This window comes from Convolutriloba macropyga, chromosome 6 (assembly GCF_964194025.1).
Source record: "Convolutriloba macropyga chromosome 6, txConMacr16.3, whole genome shotgun sequence".
In the NCBI taxonomy this organism is placed as follows: domain Eukaryota; kingdom Metazoa; phylum Xenacoelomorpha; order Acoela; family Convolutidae; genus Convolutriloba; species Convolutriloba macropyga.
Genome location: NC_134473.1, coordinates 14887646 through 14915038, shown reverse-complemented (window position 1 = coordinate 14915038; position 27393 = coordinate 14887646). Strand labels below are relative to the sequence as shown.

General features: G+C 32.8%; 2 protein-coding genes across 3 annotated transcripts in view; both read right to left on the bottom strand.

The window, feature by feature from the left end:
* Positions 1 to 27393, bottom strand: part of LOC142341507 (protein farnesyltransferase/geranylgeranyltransferase type-1 subunit alpha-like) — a 351573-nt gene that overhangs the window by 110560 nt on the left and 213620 nt on the right. The gene's annotated exons all lie outside the window — the stretch shown is intronic.
* The window catches only part of LOC142341505 (uncharacterized), a 126834-nt gene that overhangs the window by 30644 nt on the left and 68797 nt on the right, over positions 1 to 27393 (bottom strand). For both annotated transcript variants that reach the window (XM_075392484.1, XM_075392485.1), the window contains 4 exons: positions 14493 to 15766; positions 13528 to 13681; positions 10637 to 10859; positions 5313 to 6582 (listed from right to left, as the gene is read on the bottom strand). In XM_075392484.1, the coding sequence (XP_075248599.1) occupies positions 5313 to 6582; positions 10637 to 10859; positions 13528 to 13681; positions 14493 to 15766 (2921 nt within the window). The remainder of the gene's footprint in view (positions 1 to 5312; positions 6583 to 10636; positions 10860 to 13527; positions 13682 to 14492; positions 15767 to 27393) is intronic.

The window sequence follows — 27393 nt, the reverse complement described above, 5'->3', positions numbered from 1 at the left end:
TTTTGATATTTTTGCTTATGTAGAGTCACACTATCAAATACTGTGTTTTTCCCATAGCCGATAAGCGTACTCGTTGCAATTTATTATTTTTGCTTGCAGTTCAAACCTGTCCTGGTATATTTAAAGCCCAATGAATTTTTTGATAGCTCTTCACACTTCTCTCGTCTTGTCGATGTTACTGACTTCTGGTCAACTCGGAGTCCAAAATAGACCAAAACCGAAAAGATTGGATCTTAAAATTTATCAACCAAACTTCCAAGACGAAGATGCAGTGATCATTTTTGACTGCTATGCTATCGTTCATGATTAGATGTTGATATTTTTTAATGGCCGCACGGCGATAGCTGCGGCTATTATTGGCCTTGGTTTTTCACGACTCGAAGAGGAGTATTGGTTTTCTTAAGTTTTTTTTACCGGAAGTACTATTTCGTTCAGACGATGTTTTGACCTAAAAGCGAAATCGAGTAAAATTGCAGTGTGAACTAATTATATCTGAGCGAGAGAAGTTTTTGGATCATGCGCTGCATTTAGTGAATGACTTTTTGACATTGAAAAGTAGTTTTTGACTGAATGGCACATATAGATAACCGCCTTTAGCCGTTTTTTCGTCTAAGTGGCCTAGTTTTTTTGCTTGTAATTTAGTTTTTTGTACAAATAATAATTACTCGATGCTATATTGAAATGTAAACCTCGGAAATTGATACCACAGTGTTTTGAAGAGCCTGAAAATGCGTTCGAAGTTCAATATTGGCACATAATTTCCGTTTTGTGGTTCATTTTTGGCTTTTTTAATTAGTTTCTTCATTTTTAAATCATTCAGCCGACTTTTTGTCAAATATCAGTTAATATGGCAACTGTTTTTTGATAATTCATATACTCAAAGACTCTTTCTACCTGGATGTAGTTTTGTTTTATAAAATTGTACATATGCTAATCCAATTTTGGTAGTTTTGTTTCCAATTTTTCTCAGTATTTTGTTTGGATTTTGGTTTTGATTACTAGAAAAAGCCTGTTTGTGCAATATGAGGGACTTTAATTTCGTTTCAATAAAGATCAACAACTTTTGGTGTTAAGTTTTTGAATTTCAAAAATGCGGCCTCAAAAATTTTTTGACCATTTTTTTGCAAAATGTTTCAAAATTTTTTCTGTCTGATTTTTTAAGTTCTGTTAAAGGGGACGGATCTTTTTCTCGGATGGCTCTTCGTCTTCGCTACTCGAACGCTGAACAATGAAATGTATTGACTATTAGATTTTTTCATTTTGATTTTCAACTTACAAAAATCGACCATTAGTATTTTTTGCGGTGTTCTTTACTTTGTTTCCAAATTCTTCACAATCTAGTTTTTATCATTCTAGCTTTGTTCTGGCACCTTCGTTTACATTCCTTATATTGATTTTTTCAGTTATAAAAAAATTGAATGTTTTGAGCTATTAGATTTTCGTCATTTCTTCCGTTTGCATTTGATTTCATTCAACTTAAGGCTGATACTGAGAGTACTGAGAGTTTGCTAGAAATCCTTTGCCAAAATTTTCACTTTTTACTAATTAATGCAAATTTTTCCTGGCCTTGGTATTGTTTTCAAACAATTCTTTGCCTTTGATTTTTTTCTGTTGCTTATGTCTTTTCTACGATCAATTTAATTTTGAATTAGAATGAAATCATGTCTAGAATATATACAAGAAGGAAGAGGTATGTGTTGTTTTTGTCTTAATTGAAGTCATTAGAAATCTAAATCTAGTGGTTGTCTGAATCTTGAGTTAGAGCATTCTTTTTTTGAAAAATTTAATTTAGTTTCTAAGATTTATCTGCGGTTTGCATTCAGGATCTTTTTGAGATTAGAATCATGAATTATTTGAGGGCAATTGATAGCTCTGTCAGTTTTTCAACATATCAATATTTTGAGCGTCCTATTTATTTTGAACTTTTTAACGTTACCAAACGTTTTCAATAGTATAAAATTTTGCTGCATTTGGTTTGTCTTGGTAACAGTGGTTTAAATTTCTCCGATTTTTAGATCAGACCTTGGGAGGTAATGAGTTTATGGTTAAATACAAAAGTTAACGACTTCAGCGGCGAATTTGGTTTCTTTGTGAAGTTTTGACGCTACGAGTGGCTTCTGGAACTCTTCCGGCTATGTTTGTAAGATTTCTTCATACATTCTCGTGATTTATGAAGTCAAATTGGAATAGTGATTTTGGTCACGCCGAAACAAAAAGTGGAGCGAAAAAACGAGCGGTTTTGCGGCGTGAAATTTTTTTGCCCTAATTTTAAATTAGAGTGAGAAAACGGTGTTTGAACAAAAATTCGCATTCTCGCTAGTTTTTTTTGTTCTCATGTGGCATTTTATCATTGATTTTCTGGCATAGTTTTTTTTGATAAGTCAATAAGAATTCATTGATTTATTCGTCAGAACTTGTCCTCCTATGTTTTTGTATTTCGTCGTCACAATTTTTGTTACGACCATATGACGTCACAACCACTTCAAATCTGCTTTTTGTTCATTCGTTCAGGCAATTTCAATTGAAGTGCGTGTATGACGTCATTTTTCGCTCTGAATTTTTTTGTTTATTCGCGTGATTAAATTTTTGGTCACACTCTCAAAAACGAATTCCTCACTTTGAAATTGACTTTCATTTACTTTTATCAAATAGATCAGACCAAATGCGCGTGTGTCACGCTATATAAAAGTTTTTTGCGAGCAGCTAATAGAAGCAGCAAAAACATACAGATCTTTAATCAAAATAACACATCAGCCTTCACTAAACAGACGTTTTTACTGTTTTTTTCTGAGACTGCAGATCTACGAAGCTATTGCGGCTATTTACTGGCAATCTGCCAGCTATGTTTATTTTTACCCGAATTAGTTATTCGTTTTTTTTTGTTCTCCAGTCATTCAGACTCATTAATGGCATTTATGCAAATCCCCCTAATGACCACTATTTGTTTTAGAAAAATTGGATGTAAATTTTAAAGTTTGGCCCTTGTGTTATACTGTTAGTCTCAGTAAAGACACGTAGCAAAAGTTTATTAAATTAGCAATCACTAAACTGCTTAGAGTCTAAAAAATTTTAGTATGAGTGCTTCTGAAAAGTTTTTTGACTGAAACTTTAATGTTTTGATTGATCGTCTTTACAAATATGTGTTGGTTGCTTTATTGACAATCAAATAATTTTTTTTCAAATGAGGTGTTTAGTCTTTCCAATTGTCCAATTGTTTGTATCGTGTTTCAGGATATCTCCTGTTACTTTTTAAAAAATTTGTCGTCTTCCTAGATGTTTTTAGAACACTTGTCTAATAACGCACCAAGAAGTCAAAAAGTGATTTCTACTAATACGCAGTTGAATTTCGCTAAATGTTTATGCTTCAGAGGTAAGGTACCTCCTTGATAAATTGGATATTTAAATTAGAAATTGACATAGAGTTAATTTCATATTCCCTGATCAGCCCTTTTTTGACACTTCCAGTAAAACTAAAGTCACTGAAAAAAACTCACTGATTTCAACATCAATGGATAATGTAAAAATGTCTGTCAATCTTTTAGAACTTATCGACTGTTAAATTGCAAACCTGGAATTACTCTTAAATAGATAATATGTCTACTTCATTTGGTCACAATCGAGCCATAAACACTGAAGGAACGAAGAATTAGTTTTGACCACGAACGAACGCTAGCGCTTGATAAAAAAAGAACAAGAAGTCCAATTTAGCCTTTAGACTTCCCAAGTACCAGACAAGGTGAGAAGTACACCATGAGAATTTTGTAATGTGAAAAGCAAAGAGCTGGTCATGCGCAATGCTGCCAAGAGTTAAATTTTACTGTTTATCTATTATACTCAATTTGACTCCAATAATTTCTAAAGGGGTACAAAAAAAACTCGATGCACCTAATACAAAAAAAAATTTTAAAGAATGAATAAGAAACGTTGATAGTGCATCATCTTCATTCGAGAGAATGATAATTTGATTTTTTACAGCACTTAACAGCCTGCAATTGTTCGTTGCATTAAACCTGTTCTAATATAACGATAACAACACAAATTTAACACTCTTTAAGACTTGAAAAAAGCTTTATTTTTTGTCTTTTCTGCATGGATATGCTTGTACTGTTTTTAAACAATGATAATGGTTTTGTTTCTACGTAATCAAAACGGAGCAGTAATGAGGTTTTTAGTCTGCAATGTATTAACAGTTGCCTGCTATCGGCCGGCTTTTTCTATTATTCCTCCACATTTCTGACTGTTAATTTTGTGAGGATTAATTTTCTTACTTTTTGGTGAGTGTGACCACTTTTTTGCTTCCGAAACTTAAACGCGGTACTACTATTGCAGCCAAGATAGATCAAGCTATGGTCAATCTGAAGCGATTAAGTGATCAATCATCCTCTCACAGACAGATTCACGACGCAGGGAATCGAACTATCGATCATTGTTGTGTGAACAACCTGAACAGCGATTTAGCAGTTGTAATAATCTGATAAAGTTTAGCTTCTAAAATACTTATCGCTATATAAAACTGAAAAAGTCAAGACCTGTTTGCATTGAGTTTCAACCCCACACACTAAATTCGCCAACTTTTTAAATAACTAGAACATTTTTAACAAAATTTTCTGCTAAGTATTAAAAAACTTGGAAGAACTGAACCTGATTTCGATTTAATTGAAATTTAATGAGCCAATTTGTTCTGATTAGGCCTATAACGTTGCCTGTGCCAAATTAAAGCTAGTTTTGTGAAATTTTTTGCAAATAATTGAGAGGTATTTTCATGTCGACCATTAACATGCTATGAGGACAAAAATATGAAACATTATTCAGTATGCTTGTTCTCCAAATTGGAAAAATAGAGAATATTTCTTTGCTGATTATGCGAAAAAAAATTAAAAAGTTACGTATTTTTATAACCGCAGCAGAATGGAACTTTTGCTAAACGATTCTGAAACTGATGAAATCAGTTGGTTGAACTATGCACGTCAAAATGAATTGTCATTTGAAACAATTTTGAAGGCAATAAGAAGGCAATGATAGTGAAGTTACAACTACGTAACCATTTAATGCCCTTAATAACCATGTTGTCCATTATAGAACTTATTTTTTATTGAAATTATTTTGTTTTGTGTTGTTTTAATACTAAAGATATCTTATGATATAATGAACTCTAATATAAATATTAGAACATAATAAGAACGTTGATAATGACATTAAGAGTACTATTATTATACAAGTATAATGAATGCTACTGATTATTAATATTTCGATACGTTTGCTACCCTTTTTTAAATAGACCTAATGAGAATGGCGTTTTTTTGGATTGTAACCTTTTTATCCATGACACATTTGCACGTGTAGAGGGAGGCCGGCTTTTGCACCATGGTTCTGCATCTGGTAGCAGTGAAGGAGTCCAGCTGGTACCTGAAGTCTTCCCCACCCTCAGTTTCATTCCTCAGAGGAACCGGGGATCCGTTGCTATTCAAACATTCCAGCTTCATAACGGACGGATCCTGCATGTCAAATACACAAGCGTCGCAACAAACTTTCAACTCGTTTGTGTCGTCGCCATGTAAACTAAGAGTATTGAACAATTTGAGGCTCTTCATAGGAGTTTTGAACTTCATAGGTCGTTGTGATGCGTACTCATTTGACCCCTCAAATCGACAGTTTGTAGTTCGAGTTGCTCCTTCAGGGTAAAACACGACATCCAAAGCGTCTTTGCCCGGAACGTCGTAACTGATTCCGTGATCTACCCAAGGCGAATTTTCATCTCGCTGGCACTGCACAGATGCGGTGACGTTTTGACCATACGCTCTGAAATACCCCTTCACCCTTTTCTTTTCGCATTCGAGCACGAACTCAAATTTTTGGTCACCCGCCGGTGCGCTTTGTTGGGCCGTGATTTTAACCATCTTGCTCTTTCGTCTATTCTCTTTGTTGAACAACACAGTTTTCTCCAACCCGCTTAAGCATTCGTACCAATAAAAACCCTGATGGTGATCTTTCAAAGGAGAAATTTGAAGAGTCGAACACTTTCGTGTGTTGTTACATTGCGGAGTTTCAGAAACATCTTGCCACGAAATGCTATCCTCGCCTTGGACCAGAGTTGTTGAACTCTGCCCACGTACATGTTTCTTCCAGAAACATTCCTGGATCGGGTTCCCTTCAACGCAACTGGTGATCTTGATTTCCCCATCGTAGCAGGGTTGCTTCAGGCTAGAGTTTCCTTGGTTACACCACACGTTGCTTATTGTCAAATTGTCGTCTATCACTAACGGTTCGTACAAACTTGGGAAGTTTAATGGAAACCAGTCGTACTCCTCGTCACTCAATCCCTCCGAATACTGGGCACACTGGATACTCTCAACGTCTTTTTCCTCTGGGAAATCAATCTTGTACACAAACGTCTCATCGCTGGTTAGACCGTGGAATGTCTGGTTATCAGCAGATTTGAAAGGCACAGCCTGGCACAAAATGGACACTGGGTCGTTGCCGTGGGTTTTGACTTTCACAGTGACTTGCATGCCCTCGTTTAGATCCAGGGGCGTATATCTGCAGCTGCCAGTAACGGATATCAAAGCCCACACATATCCTCGGCTGAAACATGTCTCATCTATGAAAACTTAACGGATAATTAGCAAAGGTTTTACATTTCTCTAAAGTTGCAAAATATCGGTTACTTTTCCAAAAACTCTTTTCTAATTATTTATGCGTTGAATTTTTAATTTTATAAATTAATTTTTGTTCCGACCCCTCTTGAGGGGGGAGGAACTATATACTCAGATGGGTTTTTTTTGTTCAGTCAATTTTCGCCGATCGATATATTCACCGTAGAGAGTTGACACTGGTATCATTAGAAAGCTCGTCCAGCGCAGAATATGGAATTAAAAAGATTTTTTTAATTTTCGTTTTCTACAGGGAGTTATCGAGGTTTAAACTTCTGAAAAAAGTAGAGTAAATTCACGTTGTTTTATTCACATTTTCCGAAATTTTTGCCTAATTTTTCGTCAATTTTGCTAAAATATGTTGAAATTATTAAGAATAGTGTCGTTGATTTTATTTTTAAGGACAAAAAAAGCCTTGTTGATTATTCTGATTTAATTTTTTTTTGGTCAAAAGCTCTGGATAAATATTTCAAAATTCAGCCTTTTTCATCAAAAACAGCACCAAACAAGCTACTTTAGTCCACTTTGATAAAATTTGCCGGCACTACACCCACAAAACAACACTAATACAATCTTTGTAGACTCCGAAGGGGGCTATTCTTACTTCAATTTCCGTTGAGAGTGCTCTGTAATTAAAATTTTGCCGTTTTTTGCTAGCTTTATTTGTTTATTATCAAAAGTGCAGAATTTTTTTTGAGTTTTCAACTAACAAATCATCTATATCAACAATATTCGAAAAATCAATAGTTCCTAACGGACAATAAGCATTAGCAGGGCTAGTTTTGGGCCAATCTTGGACTTTTACAGTCCAAAAAGAATTCGGATTGCAATCAGTCGGTCTTTTTTTTAAAAAAAGACATTTTTTTAATAAAAAAGAACAGAACATATCAAATGAAAGCCCAGGAGTGATAAGTCCAATTGGCTTCCTAAGCAACTCCAAGCTAATGCAATTAGTTTTTTACTTGAAAGTTTATGATCGTTTCGACTTTTAAAAATAATTGATTTTTAATTAAACAATGGCTTAATGAACTTTTCATCCTTATTTTTTTTTCTTAATTTGGTCAACTTGCAGTTTAGTGTCAGCAAAGAAAGAATGATTTTTCATTTTACTGCTTGGAAATTTAGTCTCGATTGCGTTTTTAAGCCTGAATTTATTGTTTTCTGGCTTTGATACTATTAGATTTCAGATTTTTTTTTGTTTTTAGAAAATTGCCAGTTTTTCAAGTTTTCTAGTCACATTATCACATTACTGACAGTTCTCACATCACATTATTAGCATCCAAAATGAAACACAATTGAACATATTAAAATCCTTAAAGCTATAGATTATCGTTTTAACTGCCTCGACACTTCTTCCTTCAAGAAATGAATTGAATTTTTTAATTTTGTCTCTAACTGTCATTTTTACTTTGTCATTTCAGTTGCATGAAATTTCCTGTATAGTGATAGGTTTCACTGACTTTTTATAGAAGAATAGACTAGCCAATATGCTGATATCAGTAGATAGCTGATGGCTTTCATGACTTTGAAAACAATCGTTTTCCAAAACTAAAAATAAGAAAATTTTAACATCGCAAGTTTCTTTTTATTTTTCTTTTTAGTACCTAATCTCGTTAATTACAGTTCAAACATGACACTATGGGTGTCAAGGGAAGGCGTCAAAAGGGATTGATTTCCTAAAATCTATTTTTTTAAAGAATGCGTTATGACCTTACTGACTTCGAAGCCGGTTTTTCACAAAAAAAGTAAATTAATTTGATTTTTGTCATGTTTGACGTTCTTTTTGTAGCCACAAGAATTATTCTGGATAATTGCAAGTCTCAGAGAATTCCTTTGGATGAATAAACGACCATATTAAAATATTTCATTTTGTAATTAATGTTTTTCATGACTTTGGATATAATTTTGTTTCGAAAAAAATCCAAATTATTACATACTTTTGCCCTTCTCTTTTTTGTCTACTTGTTACCTAGTCTCACTAATAAAGGGCCCAAAAACTACATTATCGGTGTTTGAAGAAGGCGCAAACGAATATATTTTTAGGGCCGAAATATGGCTTGACGGTTTTGACAGCGTTTTCTGGCAAGTTTCAATTGAATTTTGTTTGTTGTTTCTTTGTTGTTCTTTTTAGCCGCTTAAAGAAATGAATAAGGACAGGTCCTAATGCCCTCCTATAGAAGCATTGGTAATCGTAAACGTTGGGGATATTTTACTTGATTTCTAATGGTTTTAATTACTTTGAAGTGAATTGTTTCAAAAAAGTAAACGAATTTTTTAAATTTACTGTTTTTGTTCATTTTTGTCTAATTGTTACCAAACCTTTTCATGGACTAGTCCACATCTTTTCTGGTGACTTATAGGTTATTTTGTTTAGTTTTAGGTTCATCTGACGCTATGTTGAATTTGTTAATAAATTTTGTTAAAACGGACAAAATATTTTGATGTAATTAATGTTTGTTGTTGTTTGATTTTGCTGTTCGTCTTGACTCGCTTTCTTAATATTGGCATATCACAACAATTTAATGCTTCAATTTTTACTCCACTTAGTTTTTTGCTTTGGAAGCTATCTTATCGTTCATACACAATTTTTTTGAAAAATACTTGGGCTCTTTTGGGATTCGGAGCAGTTTAATTAAACTGGCAAAGTGAAATCACTCTTCACGCGACATGTTTTCTCTAGGTTTTCTTCCAATTGCTAGATTGCACTATTTCTCTCTCTTTCTCTCTCTCTCTCTTCCTGCAGACTTTTGCAGTGTATACACGTACATACACTACATAAAAAGTAGCGTCCTTTCTTAGGTCCCTATTAGAAATCACGCTTCACTGCTAGTGCAACGTGACCACTCTGTCCCTTGTTTGTGCTGTGCGCTCACAAAATTTTTGCAGCTTTTTTCTCAACTTAGTGAAGTTTGTTACCCGATTGGAGCTCTTCTGTTTGAGGAAGCTTTTGTACCTGACTCGCAGACCAAAACAATTAAGACCGTCTCTGAGACTGCTTTTCCTGCTTCTAGTCACCAAGTCATGTCCCAAAACCTCAGATTCTTCAATTTGCAGTTGATTCATCTGTTCTAATAAGGTCTCCAATGCTGGACTCTCAACACACTCTCTTCTGGCGAAGCTTCCAAGTTTTTTTGATCCATCTCATGTGCAGTCATCTCCCCTTATAAACTTGTCTCATCAGCATGAGGGTTGTTGCATCTAGAATTATTCGCCAAGGGCACAAAACGTTGCTTCTCTTTCTCTTGTCTTTCATTTCTGCATCTGCCTGATCAAATTCGTAATTGCTGACTGGGTCTTCACTTGCGTTCTTGCTCCATGGGGCAATTTCATAAACTCATGCGGTTGCGCCTCTGTTCCCAGTAGTCATTTTTAAAGCCCCTTCGTCGGCTTCCTTGCCAAAAACTTGGTGTTCCCGATTAAAAAGTCTTGTATCTTTCTTAGGTTGGCCAACATCTCCACTGTCTAATGTTCGATTGTGATTTGAGCGGACATAACAATTATGAAGAAGAAGTAATTGAGCGGACAAGGATTATGACAATGAAAAACAAATTAGTTTTCTCAAACATTTTTGGTACTTAGAAAAGTGCTGGGCCCTTCACGCGATGGTCTATGAACTTCCGCAGACTTAATATGGGCGTTTGCGACTAAGATAGAAAAATTAAATACTCAAGAATGAGCCAAAAACAAAATGGTTCTGGTTGTTACTCAGCTTGGTCCATTTTAATAGCTTGTTACTTTGAGTCTACAGTGCCGAACGTTATATTGGTCATAAAATTTACAATTTCTTCAAGTTTGAGTGTTAAACTTGATTTCCAAAATAAGTGGACCAGCTTTTCATCAATTCCAAAAAGTCTTCTTTGAAAAAACGAAAACTATGAGCAGAATAGATCAGAGAAAAGTCCGGCTGCGATAGCAACCTTGTCTCTAACTAATTTAAGCCGCAGTTTTCTGGGTAATAAGACGCTTAAAAGCAAAAAAGAACAGACCTGTATTTGCAAAACAACCCGGTCGGAATAACGCTGCTTGTAGTACCCTCCAACTTCAGTTTGTGGTCGTCAAATGAGACAACAGCAGGTAGCCCGCCCGAGAACACGAATGTCTCTAACTTGTCAGTTGCAGGTGAGACAGGATTGGCCGCGTGGTGGAAGTAGTAGTTGCACTTGATAGCCTTCCAAATCTTGTTTAGTTGGTACTGATGATCCGGATTGGCTAGTAACAAACGAAGGTATTGCTAGTAAAGGCCAGACAGGATTAATTTTCTTCCAGGGTCGCAAAATCAATCTCAATACTGAATGTACATTTGATAACTGAAAAAACTATGCGCCAAATTTGACAACAGTTGTTCAAACCAAGTCAAGTTTTGATTTTAGCTTTGGTTTATTTAAGGTCACAGTTACTACAAAAAATTTGACTGAGGGGGCTATATAAATTAAATCGGAAATTTATCCAGCGCCGTATTTGAATATAAGATGAATTTGAAAATAAAATTTTCGACCTTTTTTAAATCGCGCACCTCTCATACTTTACTAAAAAAGTTTTTAAAGCCCTGTCAAAAAAGAGTAGAAACAGAGCTAGGTACCTTTCTTAGATGTCCGATATCTTGAACACTACTGAACAGCTTTAAACATGTGTCAAGCCAAAAATTCTCTGTGATTGCTGATCAGGTCTTTATTCAGGTCTACCATTAAGTGTTTGCCGATGACACTTCACAACTTTTCATCAGGTAAAAACACCGTTGAAACCATGTAGCTAAAAACAGCCTTAGTCAAAAACAAAAATCTTTATTTGCAAGATCTTTCAAAAACCTTGCGTGATTATCTTTTTGCAATAAAAAACGGTCCAAACTTAGAAGAAAAAATCAGTGCAAAAAAACGGAAGGGCCGTGTTCTTGTTCCTAATTTATCCTACGACAAATGTTCAAACTAAAAAAAATTTGAAGCTTCAACAATTGAATGTAAAACAATAAAGAGACAACGCTTTGCAAGATCATGCCAGTAATTTTGCTGCAAAAATCTTGGTCTTTTTCTGCAGAAATTTTGCGTGATTAATTTATTCTCCGGAAGAATCTTGCAAGATTAGATGTTTCTGCGAGAATATTGGATTAGATTTTTATATCATCTTTTGATTGTCAGACAAAAAGAAGGTAAATCAAGCAACATGTTCTTTTTCTTTAAAAAATTTCACGCCAGAATCAATCCTCCCAGTCTTGAGTCTCAGATCCTTTCAGCGCTGAACCAGCACGTTTCAGGAGTACAAATTTATTTAAGTTCGAAAAGATTGCATTTTCGGAATATTTTAAGTTTCTTTATGTGCAATTTTTCTTCATCATGATTACTTTGGGATCATAGAAATCGCCCAGGCTAAATTTATTTTGTATAGTATGAATTTTATTCATATCTCAAATTTAAGTCTGTGCAGAGTAATGTCATACTTTTGCAGCTTCTATCTAGTAAATACTATAGTAGTATACACACTCTTTATACTCAAGCTAGTTTGTAGGCAATTACCACAAAATCCATTCAGCTTAGTGGCTACGACTTGCTATGCAAATGAAATGAAACAAGTACCCACGCGAAAGATAGAATTGCATGTAAAACATACCTTGTCTTGTTTTACGCTGAACCTACAGTTTATCAGGCATTAAACTTTACTCAAAAATCAAGACTAGTCAGGTTAGCTAGACATGAACAGAGTGCTGGCCATCCATAAAAACAGAATGTCCAGAGACTGATTCAGCGTTGGCTTGCTCTACCAAAAACCTATGGGTTTTCTCAAATCTTTTGCCAAAAATGTCCAATTCCAAAATTTTTCAATGTTCGTGCAGCAATAAAAAAAAACAAAAATTTTGTCTTAGAAACCCGAGCAGTAATCAATGAATGAAATACGAGAAACCAGTATTTAAGCTCGGTTCCGCTGAACTTCAGCATGTTTTACTTATTGGACCTAAAAGCTAATTAGGTAATTGATGTTTTTCAGTTGAAAATAATTCAACAACTTTTTTCTATATCGGAGAGTACAACGTTTTTCCGTCTCCACACTGAACAACTGACCTATTAGTATTGAAATGGTTCCCTAGACTGACATGGCTAAGGCCGGGAAAAATGATTACGTTAAAATTGTTTTCATGTGAGATTTGCCAAATTGACTTATAATTTTCATTCATTCTACACTACTAATCAAATTTTTTTTACTCATTTCAGTCTGACTTTGTGAAAATAAAAAACACTTCAGAAACTCCATTGTCGTCTTGTGTAAATAGATTTAAACGCCATAACAATCTCATTGATTCACTCTTTTTTTATTTAGATATTCTATAAATCCAATGTATTTGTGACTCATGGATTTATATATAATTCTATAAATAGCTTACTTCAAAAAAATCAAGATTTCAAAAAAAAAATTTTGGCAACCATATCCAAGACCATAAAGTTTTATGGTACCTGTAAGAATCATGAATGTGCATGGTATTGTATATGAGAAACCATAAACAACAATATTTCGGCAATACGTCTTCAAACACTTTTTAAGCGAGGAAACGTTAACTAGGATTCGCCCAAAATTGGTTTTTGATCGATTTGAATTACCATATATGGTCATCCATGGCATCATGAACGTTTATGGTCATATATATGGTTGCCAAGAAACCACGAACTCGGAGTTTGTTCAGAGTTTCAACAGATACTTTTCACCACCAAAATATGCCAGAGGCACTTATTTTACGCTTTTTCAGCCTTACATTGAAATTTCGTATGGTCAGGTATATGGTTGCAAAGTTTTTCTGGTCACCATATATGGCTTGGATATGGTTGCCAAGATTTATTTATGGTTGTCAACCCGGGTATTAGATTGTTATAGAACCATATCATGTGGTACTGACTGTCATCGCGGTCGTATAGAGGGTCTTTGATGCCCCGGTCAGCGGCATAGACAGTGTTCTCTACCAGACGATCACTGATTGCGTGCACACTAATCCCCCCATCCATCCCACACACTTTGTCAACTGGCGCTGTGTAGTCGGGGAACGCACACACCTGCAACAGCCTACTTTCAAAAAGTGCAATGTAAGGAAACCAAAGTTGTATGTCATTACCACCACTACCATTCTCCGGGTCTTTCCCATTATAGCCCCCCCCACTCCTACACACAAAATTATAGCCCCCCCCCCAAGATTTTGGTATTTTAATGATTAATGGGTATGGCTATACGAGATCTGACCACAAAACTGAGAAGGATTTATTATGAAACACCCCAATTTCCTATTATTTATTGTTACAAGTCAGATTCCGTTTCCTAAAGTCATGTAACGTTTGAAGCAAGATTCTTGAGAGATTTTGACTGGATTCTTTCAAAAATGCTATGAGACATTTCACGTTTAAAATGTCACGAATACTACAAGACAGCAATGATTCGATTACAATTATATATTTTTTGTGTGAGCATGATAAATGACAGAGTCGTATCCTACGCTAAAGGCGCAGCTCCTTTTTTCAAATTCAAGCGAGTAAAATTTCTCGGTTTCAGAAAAAAAAACACGGAAAACCCCTACCTAATTTTAGATTGGAAATAAACCCCCACTTTGCCATTTAAGAGCGAGCATTTAGCGCGCTTGTCCATACCTTAGCGCCCCGTAGGACCTGATGTGAAACTATCACAACCAAACAAATCATTACGACCGAAATTCGATTTTAAAATGGGGGTTTATTTCCGTGGGCTTTGATTCCTTTGAGTTTTTTTCCTTTCAAAATTTAAGTGGGGGCTTCTTTCGTAGGGGGGGGGGGGGGGGGGTATTTCCTCAACCCAAAATTCCACTTCGGCACAATTTCAGACTTTATCTCAGCTTACTTTGTAGTAGAATCGTCGTAAGCCAGATTCCGCGTCATTCTTGGGCGCAAAGAACAATGCGCGTGGGTTGTGCTCGTTGCATGAGTCATCTGCTGCTGATATAGACCCAAAATTTTTGTTAGGAATGACCATAAAACGCAGTTTGCGAGAATCCCTGGTCTCAGTATAATCACACGCGTCAAGGTCCATATCTGTTGAATCCATGCAGACAGAACCGGTTTTCTGGTAGTAACAGTCGGAGGTATTTGCAACCTCAACTAAGATCTGGTATTCGCCGTGGTTCCAGTGTTGTACGCTGAAAATCTCGAATGTTATGTCGACTTTCCGTTTATCAACATCCCAAAATACCATTGCTAAGTTATTGGTCGTCAATGGCTTCCCCGTGTCCAGGCCATACTCACAAGGGTTCAACTCAGTGTATGGTAGCATGTCTTGTGGGGGGTCAACTTTAGTTATTACAACTTTCAGAGGAACATCGTCAACATTGTCAAAGACGCTCTTGTCGGTGATGAAATGATGATTCACTTCGCACTGCAATTGGAAGAAGTCTCCAATAGTCACTTTTTTCTCGCACGATTGTTCGCATTTGATACTGTAAGGGTGGATCAACTCAACTTCGACTTCCGATGTAATGCTTTCGTCCAGAGTGTCCACGTACAACACATATTTGCCCGAGTTCTTTTCGGTGAGACTTGAGAACGTTTTCCGTCCGGTGGCGAATATTTGCACAGACTTCTGATCATCTTTACATTTGAACTGTTTATCTGTAACCATATCTTCATCTTCATCTTCATCTTCATCACTATTTGTTTTGGTGGACTGGTCAAACTTCTTTTGAAATGAGGATTTGAAGGCGCCAATGGGATAACCTTTGGTTTCTACTTCCAAAATGTATTCATTCCCATAGTTGCTCTCGTGCAAGTAGTAAACAAATATCGGAGGCTTTCCTGTCTCTTCGTGAAGGTAATCATAATTCAAAGGAGTCAAGTCTACTTTCCGGTCGTCAATTGGAAGCGTCAGATCCAACGGGAACTCGCCAGTTACTTTTTTCGGCTTGTCAGATTCATCGATGACCAGAGCAAGAGCTTCGCAGATTATCTTCTGAACCTGCCACTTGTTCCACTTGCACATAACAATCGAAAAATAAACGTCATCTCTCTGCACTGTGATCGTCGTCTCAGTTCCATCAATCGCAACGTTTGCAAAGTCTTTCGCCACACATGTGATGTTCCTGGCCACTCTGGAACCCATAATTTCCACCGATACTTTGAAACCTAAGCAACATATTTAAATGTATTTGAAAGACGATAACTACTCGGCCCAAATGAAAACTTGAAAACCCAATCAGAAGACGCAGATATCATTAGGAATATATATATATAGCTTTATCTATCACTTTAATCTATCAGATCTATCACACCGTAGCTTGCTCAATGTGAATTGCAAACAATGCTCGACTTCAGCATTTTCTATTGAACCATTATTTAGGAATAAAAGCTCTGGTAGTATGTTGTGTGTTATTGTTAACTTGTTTAGTAACAAAAAAGTAATAAGCAGATAAAAAGAAAATTGCAAAACTAAGTGATCACGTCATGGATATTTGAACTTATAATAATACAACACATGATATTATCGAGGAAAAAAATCAAAATTATGCCATAGTGTAAACATTCAAGTCTCTCCCTGATAGGCCTAAATGCGCTATTTTCGTAGATGTCTGTATTTTCCTGACCTATGGCTACTTATTTTACCCCAACATCTCAAAAATTTATTAATAGGAAATTACCAGAACCATATCAAATTTAATCAATGAACTTTTTTTCAAACAATCAAAAACGAAGTTTTTTCTGAGAATTAAACAATTACATGCTAGTACTAAAAAGAATCACTGGAATAACTTTTGTAATAATTTTGAGTAGTGGATAAAACAGGGAAACGAACCACCAGTAAAATTTGATCCTTTCTCCTAACGCTAATCGCGCATGTCGAATAGGGCCAAATTTTACTGCTTATTGGTTTCCTTGTATTATCCACTACTTTATATTCGCTCAAGTCTAACATTAAATTAGGAAATGGCTTAATTCTAGAAAAAAAAACTCGTTTGCAAATTCGCCGATACATATTCATTCAAAATCTATCATTTTCTGTCTCACTTAGTATCGAGTAAACTATGCTTGTAACACCCAGTAGCTTGTAACAACCAGTAGCTTGTAATAACCAGTAGCATGGTAACAAGCAGTAGCTTGTAACAACCAGTAGCTCGTAACAAAAATAAAGCATTGAAACAACCACTAGCTTGTAACTCCTGTAAATAATGTTCATTCTGATTGGCTAGTCAGTAACGCGTAACAGTTTACTTCAAAAAGAATGTTCTAGAATTATTCTCCACGTGGGGACCTTTATTCTCCACGGCAATTGTTGGCCATTCACCATGGCTTTCGCCTGGCTACAAAAAACATAGCTCTTTTGAACAATAACATTTATTAAACAAGCATAATTAAGGCATACGAACTAAATAGCAAAACTTGGACATAAAATATACCGATCTTTAGCAATATCTCGAGAACTAAAAATGGTATCAAATTCAAACTTTGTGAATGGATAACTATTAGTTGGATACACACTCTGTATGAGAATGAGGTCTGTATGCTAAGCAGGTGGAGTGGAGCTACCTTTTTAATTCTATAACCAATCTTAATATGTGGGGGAAATTTTCAAACGTAAATAGCTCCAAAACTGTTGGTTCCAACTTGAGCAAACGTGGCACTGACTACCACGGGCCTATATTATAAGACATCCAAGAGGAAAGAACCAAATCGGACGGATACTTTTCGAGATAATGAGATTTAAATTTCAGATTGCAACAAAATTTAGTAATGAATGCAATCTTCTCTTCCAAATAAAACTTCAAATATAGGTTCTACGACTCCAACGTTATGGTCATTGGCATAAATGCTGGAATGGTAAACTCGAATATCCCCCTTTGAATATTCACCAGATTCGTGGAGAAAAGTAAAGCTATTTTAAGCATTTCTCACAAATTTCTTTCAGTTAATTTTTTGTGCATAATTTGCAACATATTTGAGTTATAGTCTAACTAATTCACATTTGAGTTATAGTTTGACTTAGTTTGTACTATTAGTGATTGCTAAATATTAAAGACAGCTAATTTTACATATTTTTTCAATTTTAGAAATTTAAATTTTTTCCAAAGAACAAAATTTATAAAATTTTGAAAATAAGAGTGAAATCCCTCTTTAAGAGCAAAATCGCCCCTATCGGAGTGATGCCCCAGTACAAAATCACTATTTATCGCGCTTAAAGAGTGATTTCCTTCTTGTTTAAATAACTTTTAACATTATCTAAATTCTTTATTAAATTTTTGTTTTTTTTTTACTTTTCTATATTTTTTTATTTTAAATTATCTATACTCTTCAATAAAATAATAATCTCTATTACTTTTTCTATATTTGTTCCATTATTAATAAGCAATGATACAAAATTATAATATTTACACGAACAACTTTCACCAGTTTGGGTAATAGCTCTTCGAGGAATTAAATATCCATTAAATCCTCTAGTTAATTCTACATCTGGATGTTGTTTCTTTACATGAGCTCTTATCCCATCATATCTCACAACAGAAGGACAATATAGACAATTAACATTAGCTGAAGTACAATTTCTACGAGTATACTTACTCTCATCAAAATCAGTTAGTGGTTTTACAGAATTACATTTATTACAACTTCTAGTTAAGACTTTTGTGTTAAAGTAAGAGTTAGAGTTAGAGTTAATCCTAGAATTAGAGTTTATGCTAGAGCTAGAGCTAGAGTTAGAGTTAACGCTAGAGTTAGAGCTAGAGTTAATACTAGAGCTAGAGTTATATCCAGATTCATCTTTAAAAGAACAATCAGTTTTCATACAAATACCACTTAATGTTTTATCACCACATGCACATTTACTAATTTTATCTTCATGATATATTGAATAATGAAAAGCTAAATTAAAGGGAGTCCACATTTCTGACTACACTCTAAACATTTTATAACCATTTATAATTGGTCAAATTTCAATTAAACCCATCATATTAAGCCAATATCTCAATTAAATCTTTAGTTTTATCTTTAGATAGGATACACCTAGCTAAATATTCCCTCCCTGTCGTATTGAGTGTATTAGTTTTATATCTTCTATCTAAAATCTATTTAAGGTCAAATTCTTTTTTATCTATAACAAAATTTATAATTTCTTCTCTAAATTCTTCATTATTTCCATATAGACTGTTTAAAGAACTTCGTCCCTTTTTATTTAAAAGTTCAGACTCTTTATTTATATATTCTCCTTGTAGCTTTTCGATAAACTGTTTTCTTTGCTCTTCTTCTCCACATCCAAAGTTAACCAATGTACTTGTTCTATTTAATATATTACTTGCACTCGTTGCCACATGTCCAGTAGTTTTAAAATCATTTGAATATTATAAGGTCTTCCTTCTGTGAAATAATAAGCTATATCCTTATTTAGCTTATCACCCATATCATCAAGTACTATTACACTATCTTTGAATTTAGACTTATTTTTTGATGTGATCATATTTATATCGCATGTATTAAACCCAATATAAAACTCACCAGTCTCAGGATCTATCTATCCAATCTCTATCATCTTTACATACTATGATTATATTTTTAGCTTGCTGTTGGTTTTGGTTTTGGTCTTGGTTTTGGTTTTAATCGGTGTAACCGCTTCGGAGATCTAAGTATAACTTTAAGTATTGTCTAATGAAATATGTTTTGCCTGTACCAGTTCCAACATAAACAATAGTATGTAATGGTGACTTTTCATATTCAAATCTAACTAGACTCCTATTCATAAATCCACCAAAGCTTTCTTCTAGTTTTGTGTATTTACTTCGTATTGAATCATATATTATATAACAAATTCCAATTAAGAAAATGAAAACTATAACTGTGCTACCCGTCTCCATTTTTATACCTATTAAAAATATTATCCTAACTTTTGAGGAATTCAATAATATATTTAATATTGATAATAATGCTATGAGTGATATCAGAATAAAAGATAAAGGGAAAGATTTAAGTCTAACACCAATTGAAATTGTAATGAGAGATCAAACTCCAGATAACACAAGTGAAACTAACTTCAACATTATTGTCAACCTACATCCAACTGATGGTACACATTGGGTTTTAGTCATAACAAGAGACGCTGGTCTTGTGTATTACTTTGATAGATTTGGTGTTGAGACCCCACCATTATTTTTAGAAGAATATGTTGATCTAGGCTCTAATGAAAAAATACAACAATATGATGAATCTTATTGTGGGGCTTATTGTTTATATATGATCTATCTTATTGATAGAGGATTTAGAATTAACAATGCTTTGATTATTCTAGTTAATCAATGTAAATATCCAAGAATATATAATGAGTGTTTTTTGTATAGGTTGTAAAAAAGATCTACGAAGTAGCTTTGCTAATAATGATAATGTTAATGATAATGATAATGTTAATGATAATGTTAATGATAATGATAATGATAATAGTAAAGATAATGATAGTGTTAAAGATAATGTTAATGATAAAGATAATGATCAACGAAGTAGTTTTACTATTAATGATAATGATAATGTAAATGATAATGGCAAGGCTAATGATAATGATACTGTTAATGATAATGATAATAATCTACGAAGTAGCTTTGCTAATAATGATAATGTTAATGATAATGATAATGTTAATGATAATGATAATGTGAATGATAATGATAATGTTAATGATAATTTTTTATATCTATTTGATGAAAAACATCAAAGAGGTAAATCTAACAACAAAGAATGTCTTAGTAACAATATCTCTGTAAACATAAATGAATATCTACAATATTAGCTAAATGATGATAATATAATTACAGAAGCTACACTCCCAGAGAACTTTAGATGTATAATATCTGGTCCTAGTGAATGCGGCAAGACATTCTTTTTAAAAAAACTAATTCTGGCTAGAATATACTTTGATAAGCTCTACATCATTGGTCCTACTGGTGATCAATATGAATGTGTAGACAGTCAAAATCGAGTTTGTTAAAAATATAAAAGATTTACCCTCTCCCAATCAACTACCCTAAGACTTAAAGAAACTAATGATATCCGATGATGTTAGAGCCAAGAACCAGTTATTAATGAAAAATTTTGTAGAGGTAGACATAATATTTGCAAAATGATATATCTTAATCAAAATCTAATCACAATAGATAGACAGAGTGTTAGAGAGAATTTTAATCTAATTATTTTATTTGAACACAGAAGTAAAGTCCTCATATCTATATATCAAGATTTCTTTAATAATGTTGAACTTAGTTATAATGAGTTTGCTAACATATGTAATAAGGTATGGAAAGAGCCTTATAATTATATTGTCATTGTCATAACTAAAAATAAAAATATTAATGGTAAACTAAGAATTAATTGGGATCGGAGAGTTTTGTAGTTTAGTCTGAGTTTAAGCTAAAGTTTATTTCTACATCATATGTAAAGAAAAACTTAATACATCACCATTAAAGTCTATAGGTCTTCCATGCTCATCTTTAATATGAAACTCTATATATTCTATTCTATCTTTAGTTACATTTTGATACAAGATATTAGTTGGTATAATATTTATTAGGTAGCCTGGTGGTTCTGTTAGAGTAAAAGTATATATTATGTCTGTGTTATTCCCATTATCTTTAACACCAGATATCACATTACAATGAATGTTAATAGTCCTAAAACCCATAATATCAACAATTTTCTGAGATGTATATTTACCTTGTTTATAAACTGCTTTTCCAAATCCTAGTAATGAGGCTATTGAGTTTTCTACATCAAAGTTAATTGCACCTTGTTTTATTTCCATTAAACATTTCATTGTATTCTTATCGGGTTCTATTATAACATTACCATTAGTTTCTTCTTTTATTAATTCTGCTATTTCAGTTAATTCATATTCAGCTGGTGTAATTGCTTTGTTATCACTATGTAAGAACTGATTATTCCTTCTATTCACATTAAACACCGAATTAAAAACTGATAATCTAATTCAACCTAATTTTGTTGTATTAAGTATAGGTTCATTAAAGTTAAACTTTTCTGTTGGCTTTATCATTGTAAAGATAAGTGTATGCTCTTCCTTAGTTTTAGTTAGAGTTTCATCTATCTTTTGTAGTTCATATAAAATTAAGTTGTCTGTCATTTTTTATATTCAAATATTAGATTATACTTATAGTTATAATAACAGCTTTGGTTATAGTCATAGTTGTAGTTATAATTATAGTTATAGTTATAGTTAAATTGTTGGATTATAAAAATGGATTTTAATTTGGATACAACTTATGGTTATAATAATGATAAACACAAAAGTAAGATTATAAAATATAAACCTAATAATCTAGCAACATTGAATACGTTTAATACTAATAATAATATCATTCTCAATAGAGAAGAGAATCATTTAAATTTGCGTGATTCGTATCTAGAGATAGAGTTTGTTGTATTAGATGATGCTGGCGGTGTATTTGCTAATAATGCTTATATCAGATTAATTAAATATGGTATGATTGCATTAATTAGTTCAATTAAGCTTGAAACTAGTGGTGGTAGGACTATTGAATATATAGATCATTGTCATCCTAATCTATTGATGTGTAAGTTATTAACTAGTACTGATGATGAATATGAGAGTGGTTTTGTTAGAAATCAGGGCAATAGAGATAGTCAAATTAAAGGTGACCATATTGCCGCAGAACGAGGTCATATGTATATGATGATTAAGATGAGTGATCTATTCGGTTTTGTAAATGATTTAGAATAGATTATATATGGTTTAGGACTTAAGCAAATATTAAAAAGAAAAAATAATGATAGGGCTCTATTTAGAGTTAATGCTGGTGCTGATGCAGTTGCTAATGACGCTAATATAGATATCAGAGATATATTATAGTGTGTGCCCAGTATTGATCCTAGTACTGACAATAGAATTATTGTGCAAAAGGGTTTAAGTAAAAGAATAATGTAGACTTTAGCTATTATGAAAAAAAAAACGTTTTATAAGAATGTACCCAATGCTACTAACTTCTTGTTTGATCTAGGTATGGAAAGTGGTATGGAAAGACCACAAAATATAATCGTTGCTTTTGAAAATAAAAAAGTTGATGGACAAACTCGTGTAGCAAGTACATTTGATATAATGGATGTTACTGAATCTTATTGTAAGATTGGTAATGAGTTTTTTACTGAGGATAGAATGAATAGTAATTTTGGTACTAATAATTATAATGAGGCTTTTAAAGAGATTGTTAGCTTTAATAAAGATTATAATGGGCTACCACATAATATAAAACCATATATAAAACCATAGAACATTCAAAAGTAGTTATAGAATATATGTATTCGACACTAGATATCAAAGTGATCATATAGTTCCACAACCAAAACAACCTAATTTTAATTTTAGTTCTGCAGTTGCAGATGTTATATGTCATGCATTAGTATTAACTAGAAAAGTTATTAGTGTTAATAGTGATAGTAATAAGATGGTTGATATTGTATCATAATTATATTTATAGTTAATGACATAATCACTGAATAAATCAATGACTAAATCAATAACCAAATCAATGACTAAGTCAATGACTAAATCAATGACTAAATCAATGATAATCAAACTATTTCCAACTAGTCTTAACAAAACCTTTAGCATAAATAGTATCCAGTTTCTTTTTAATATCGAGAGTCAACCCCTTAGCCTCAAGTTCAGTTTTAGGCTTTGGCTTAATCTTAGCCTAAGGTAATGGTTTAGCCTTAGGCTTTGATTTAATAACAACAAAAGGATTATACATTTTAACTTCCATTATTTTTATATATAGAAATGAGTCTTTTAAATAAGTTCAAAAATAATTCTTTTCGTGTTGGTGGCGGACATTATAGTGGTACTAATAATATAAGTGGAGCTATTATTTCGACAGGTACTAAAATGTTAAAAAGATCCTGCACTAAAAGTAAAATGAATAAACCAATGACAGTATCTGATGCAACAATAGAAGCTGAGGGATTGAAAGATTTCTTTAAAAGTGTTGGTAAAGCCACAGTTAACTTCGAAAAGAAAGTTGCTATTATTCCTGTAAGAGCATTAGAAATAGCAAGTAAAATAGGAAGTGCAGCTGCATCTAGAAACCCTAGAGCTGCTTTATCAGCAACACCTGATTTAATTAAATTTGCAAGTACTGTTGAAGGTATAAAGACAGTACAAAAAGGAAGAGGTTTATAATTAGGTGCAAAGAAAAGATAATTTAGTTATAACTAATGCTAAGGTTAAGACTCAGACTATAGTTTCAATTATAGCTTTAATCTTACCGATAGTGAAACATGGGCGAAGCCCTATCTGCGAAGCAGGTTCCCTGATTGGTGTAACCGCTTCGCGGATAAATATTAATACTAATATTATTATTACTAAAAACATTGTTATTACTAAGCACTAATAGCTTTAATCTAAAAAAACACCTAACTTATATTTCTTATCAATGGATTTGCGGTTTTGCCGATTCTTCTTATATGCTTCACATACCTTGACTAATTCATTATATTCATCATTATCTATTTTATTATCCTTCATTGATTTAGTATATAATTTATTAATCTTGTCGCTAAACTGTTTACTTAAAATATACATCTGTGACAACTTTATAATTTTATTTCTTATTTTAGTATTAATTGTTTTTAACAATAAACCACAAACAGTTGCTGTAGCAAAAGCTGTTGGTATAGAATAAGGCAGACCTAAACCTGTTATTGCAACTGATGTTGTTGTTGCCGTTGTTGCTATTGATGATAATAGTATTTCTGTTATCTCAGCCACGTTAATACAAATTTTATATCTACTTAGCTTCTTATTATAGTTATTAGTTGCAGTTTCATAAGAATTTCTAATATCTTTAATAATGTTAATATTGTTGTTAAATTTTTTATTAGCTTGGATTTTTTTCATTTATCAATCTTTCTGATACAGATGATAGATATGTATATAGTAATCTCTCACTTGGTGCTGTTGGTTGACTCATTTTCAGTAGTAAAATAACTCTCAATATCTTTCATTATATCGTCTTGTTTAAAATCATAATGCATCTCTAGTCTTGCTTATTCTTTGTTGTCTACTAGCTTATTTTCTAATAATAAAGCTATTATACATTTCATAACTATCTTCATCATTATTATATGGTTTTCTTTTAAACCTCTCCATCTATCAACACATGCATCACCTAATTGAATATTAGTAATTGACTGATTAAACTTATTGTTATCAAGCTCTACCCTTAATTCATTATATTTAGAAATAGTATCAGCTGAAACTTTGTTGCAAAAATGAACAATATTACTTTCAATTTCAGCCAACTTATCGGCTAATGTGGATATATTAGATGAGTTAAGAGAAACTAGTTCAACTGTAACACCATCAACCCATACAGTTTTTCCATTGGTTGTAGATGATGGCAAACCAATAATGTTTGCACTTAGTTGGTCAGTTGTAACTTCTTCAAATTCACCTTTTCTTAGCTCCTAAACCGTGATCTTTACTTAGTGTTAAGTTGTTTGTTGGTGTTGATGTTGATTGATGTTTAGCCTGATTGAATCTATTTCTTATCATCTTTGTATTTGTTTACAGAAAGAAACTATCTGTGAAGCAGTTCCTTATAGTTGTAACTATATAGTAAAATAAATATAAGCATCCCTCATTATATCTTCATGATTAAAATCATAGTGCATCTCTAGTCTTGCTTGTTCTTTGTTTTTAATAAGTTTACTTTCAAGTAATATAGCTACTATATATCGTACCATTGTCTTTTTATTCCTTAAAAGGATTATTATATCATATAAATGTATGTTAGAAATATTTTGATTAAACTTATTATTATCAAATTCTTGCTTTAATTGATTACATTTAGAGACAGTATCAGCGGCAACTTTATCACAAAGTCAACAGTTTTTTTGACTTCATTTGCTGATTCAATAAACTCATTAATTAGTTTATCATTAACTTGTGTTTCATTTAGTTGTAATGTTTTAGTTGTGACTTTATCAAATTCACCTTTTCTTAGCTCAGTTATATTTTTACTTAAAATATCTATTTTGTTATTAGAAGATAATAAGTTATTGTCACAATACTCTTTATTAACATCATCTTTTTCATCTATTGGAGGATGAACATTTGTATTTCTATAGGTATCCTTCATATCAATATTATCATTATCTTCTAGGAATAACCCACGAGCCTTACTTAGTGTAAAGTTGTGCATGTTGATGTTGGTCCAGAAAGCGGGTTCCCCGATGGACCTCCGGTCATCCGTGAAACGGCTTCGCCGATCCTTCGCCATTGATGTTTCGCTTGGTTAAATCTATTTCTTGTCATTATTTTTTTTAAGAATTATATTTAATGATTCTAAAACTATATTATTAGATTCAAAGTCAAACTCGGATTTTATTTACCTTCTATTATCTCTCCATTCATGTCTTCTATCTTACATGTTAGTGGTTGTGTGTTCAAAACATTAAATTAACTTTAAATAGTTCTCTATTCCAATTAGAAGTGTAACCTTTAGAAAAGATATTACGTTTATCTGCATTTCTAACATAATCACCAACTTTAAATTTTGGTGTTGCTTTAGTCGATTTAACATAGTATCTAACTTTATCAGGATTATTAGAAGCATCAACTGGTGTCATATTAATTGTTGAATGAATGCTATTGTTATATGGGATGACTGCATCATTTAAAATATTTAACCAATTACCATCACCGTTGATGAACATTGGTTTATTATAATACTCTGTTAAATATCTCTATGAACTCAATCATTAAATCACTATAAGTAGAATATAGTTTTGTTTCATATTCTTTAAGTAAAGATTTAATTTTTTTTGTATAACTCACTACCTCTATCTACCCATAACTTCTTCTGGTTTTCTACTTTCAGAGCAACCTCTTGTGGATGTTCACCTAATACTATTTTAAAACCATTAGTTATAGATAAACCAGATTTATTCTTTATTTTGTGAAAAACCAGATTTATTTTGTGAATATATCTATAACTGTTAATATAAATCTATAATTATTATTGTAATTACTTAGAGATGACTTATCAATTAAATCAGCTGACCATGTTTCATCTTTATATAATGGTATTATTTTTTCTCTTCTAAACTTTGATTTTTGAGGACTGAATATTTCTTTAGCTAATAGTTGTTGTTGTTGTTTTTCCATCATTATTTTTTTTACCGTAGTTGAAAACAAAATTATCTAGTTGCTCTTGATTAATAATATTCATAGATAATAGTTGCTTAGATATATCTAGCATTTCATCATATAATCCATCATGACCAGCTTTTGTCTCTAGTATTAATAATTCTAGTCTTTCTACTAAACCATTTAATTGGCAAATTCGTTGGGTTTGCTATTTAAACCCCTGCCAAATACATCATCTTTTACCCCCATTATACGTTTTATTGTTCTATATCCAGCGCTTTTCTTATCATCTTTTCCTACATCATATCCAATATCCTATAAAAATCTTTCAATTTTGTTTTCATCTTCCTCAATATTATCATCATATGTTACATTTGATTTAGTAACAAAATTAGTAAATCCTTCTGAAAACTCATATACATTATCCCTAACTAAAACTGCACTCTGCTCTAGAGTTATATTAACACCATTCATTTTATATCTCCTAGTAGGTAAATCTACGAGTTCTAATTTTAATTGAGGATTAGTTTGAGCCCCCATGTCATGAAGAAGTTTGGCTGTCTTTGTATCAACACAAGCTGGTGCTATATCTTGAGTTTCCTTT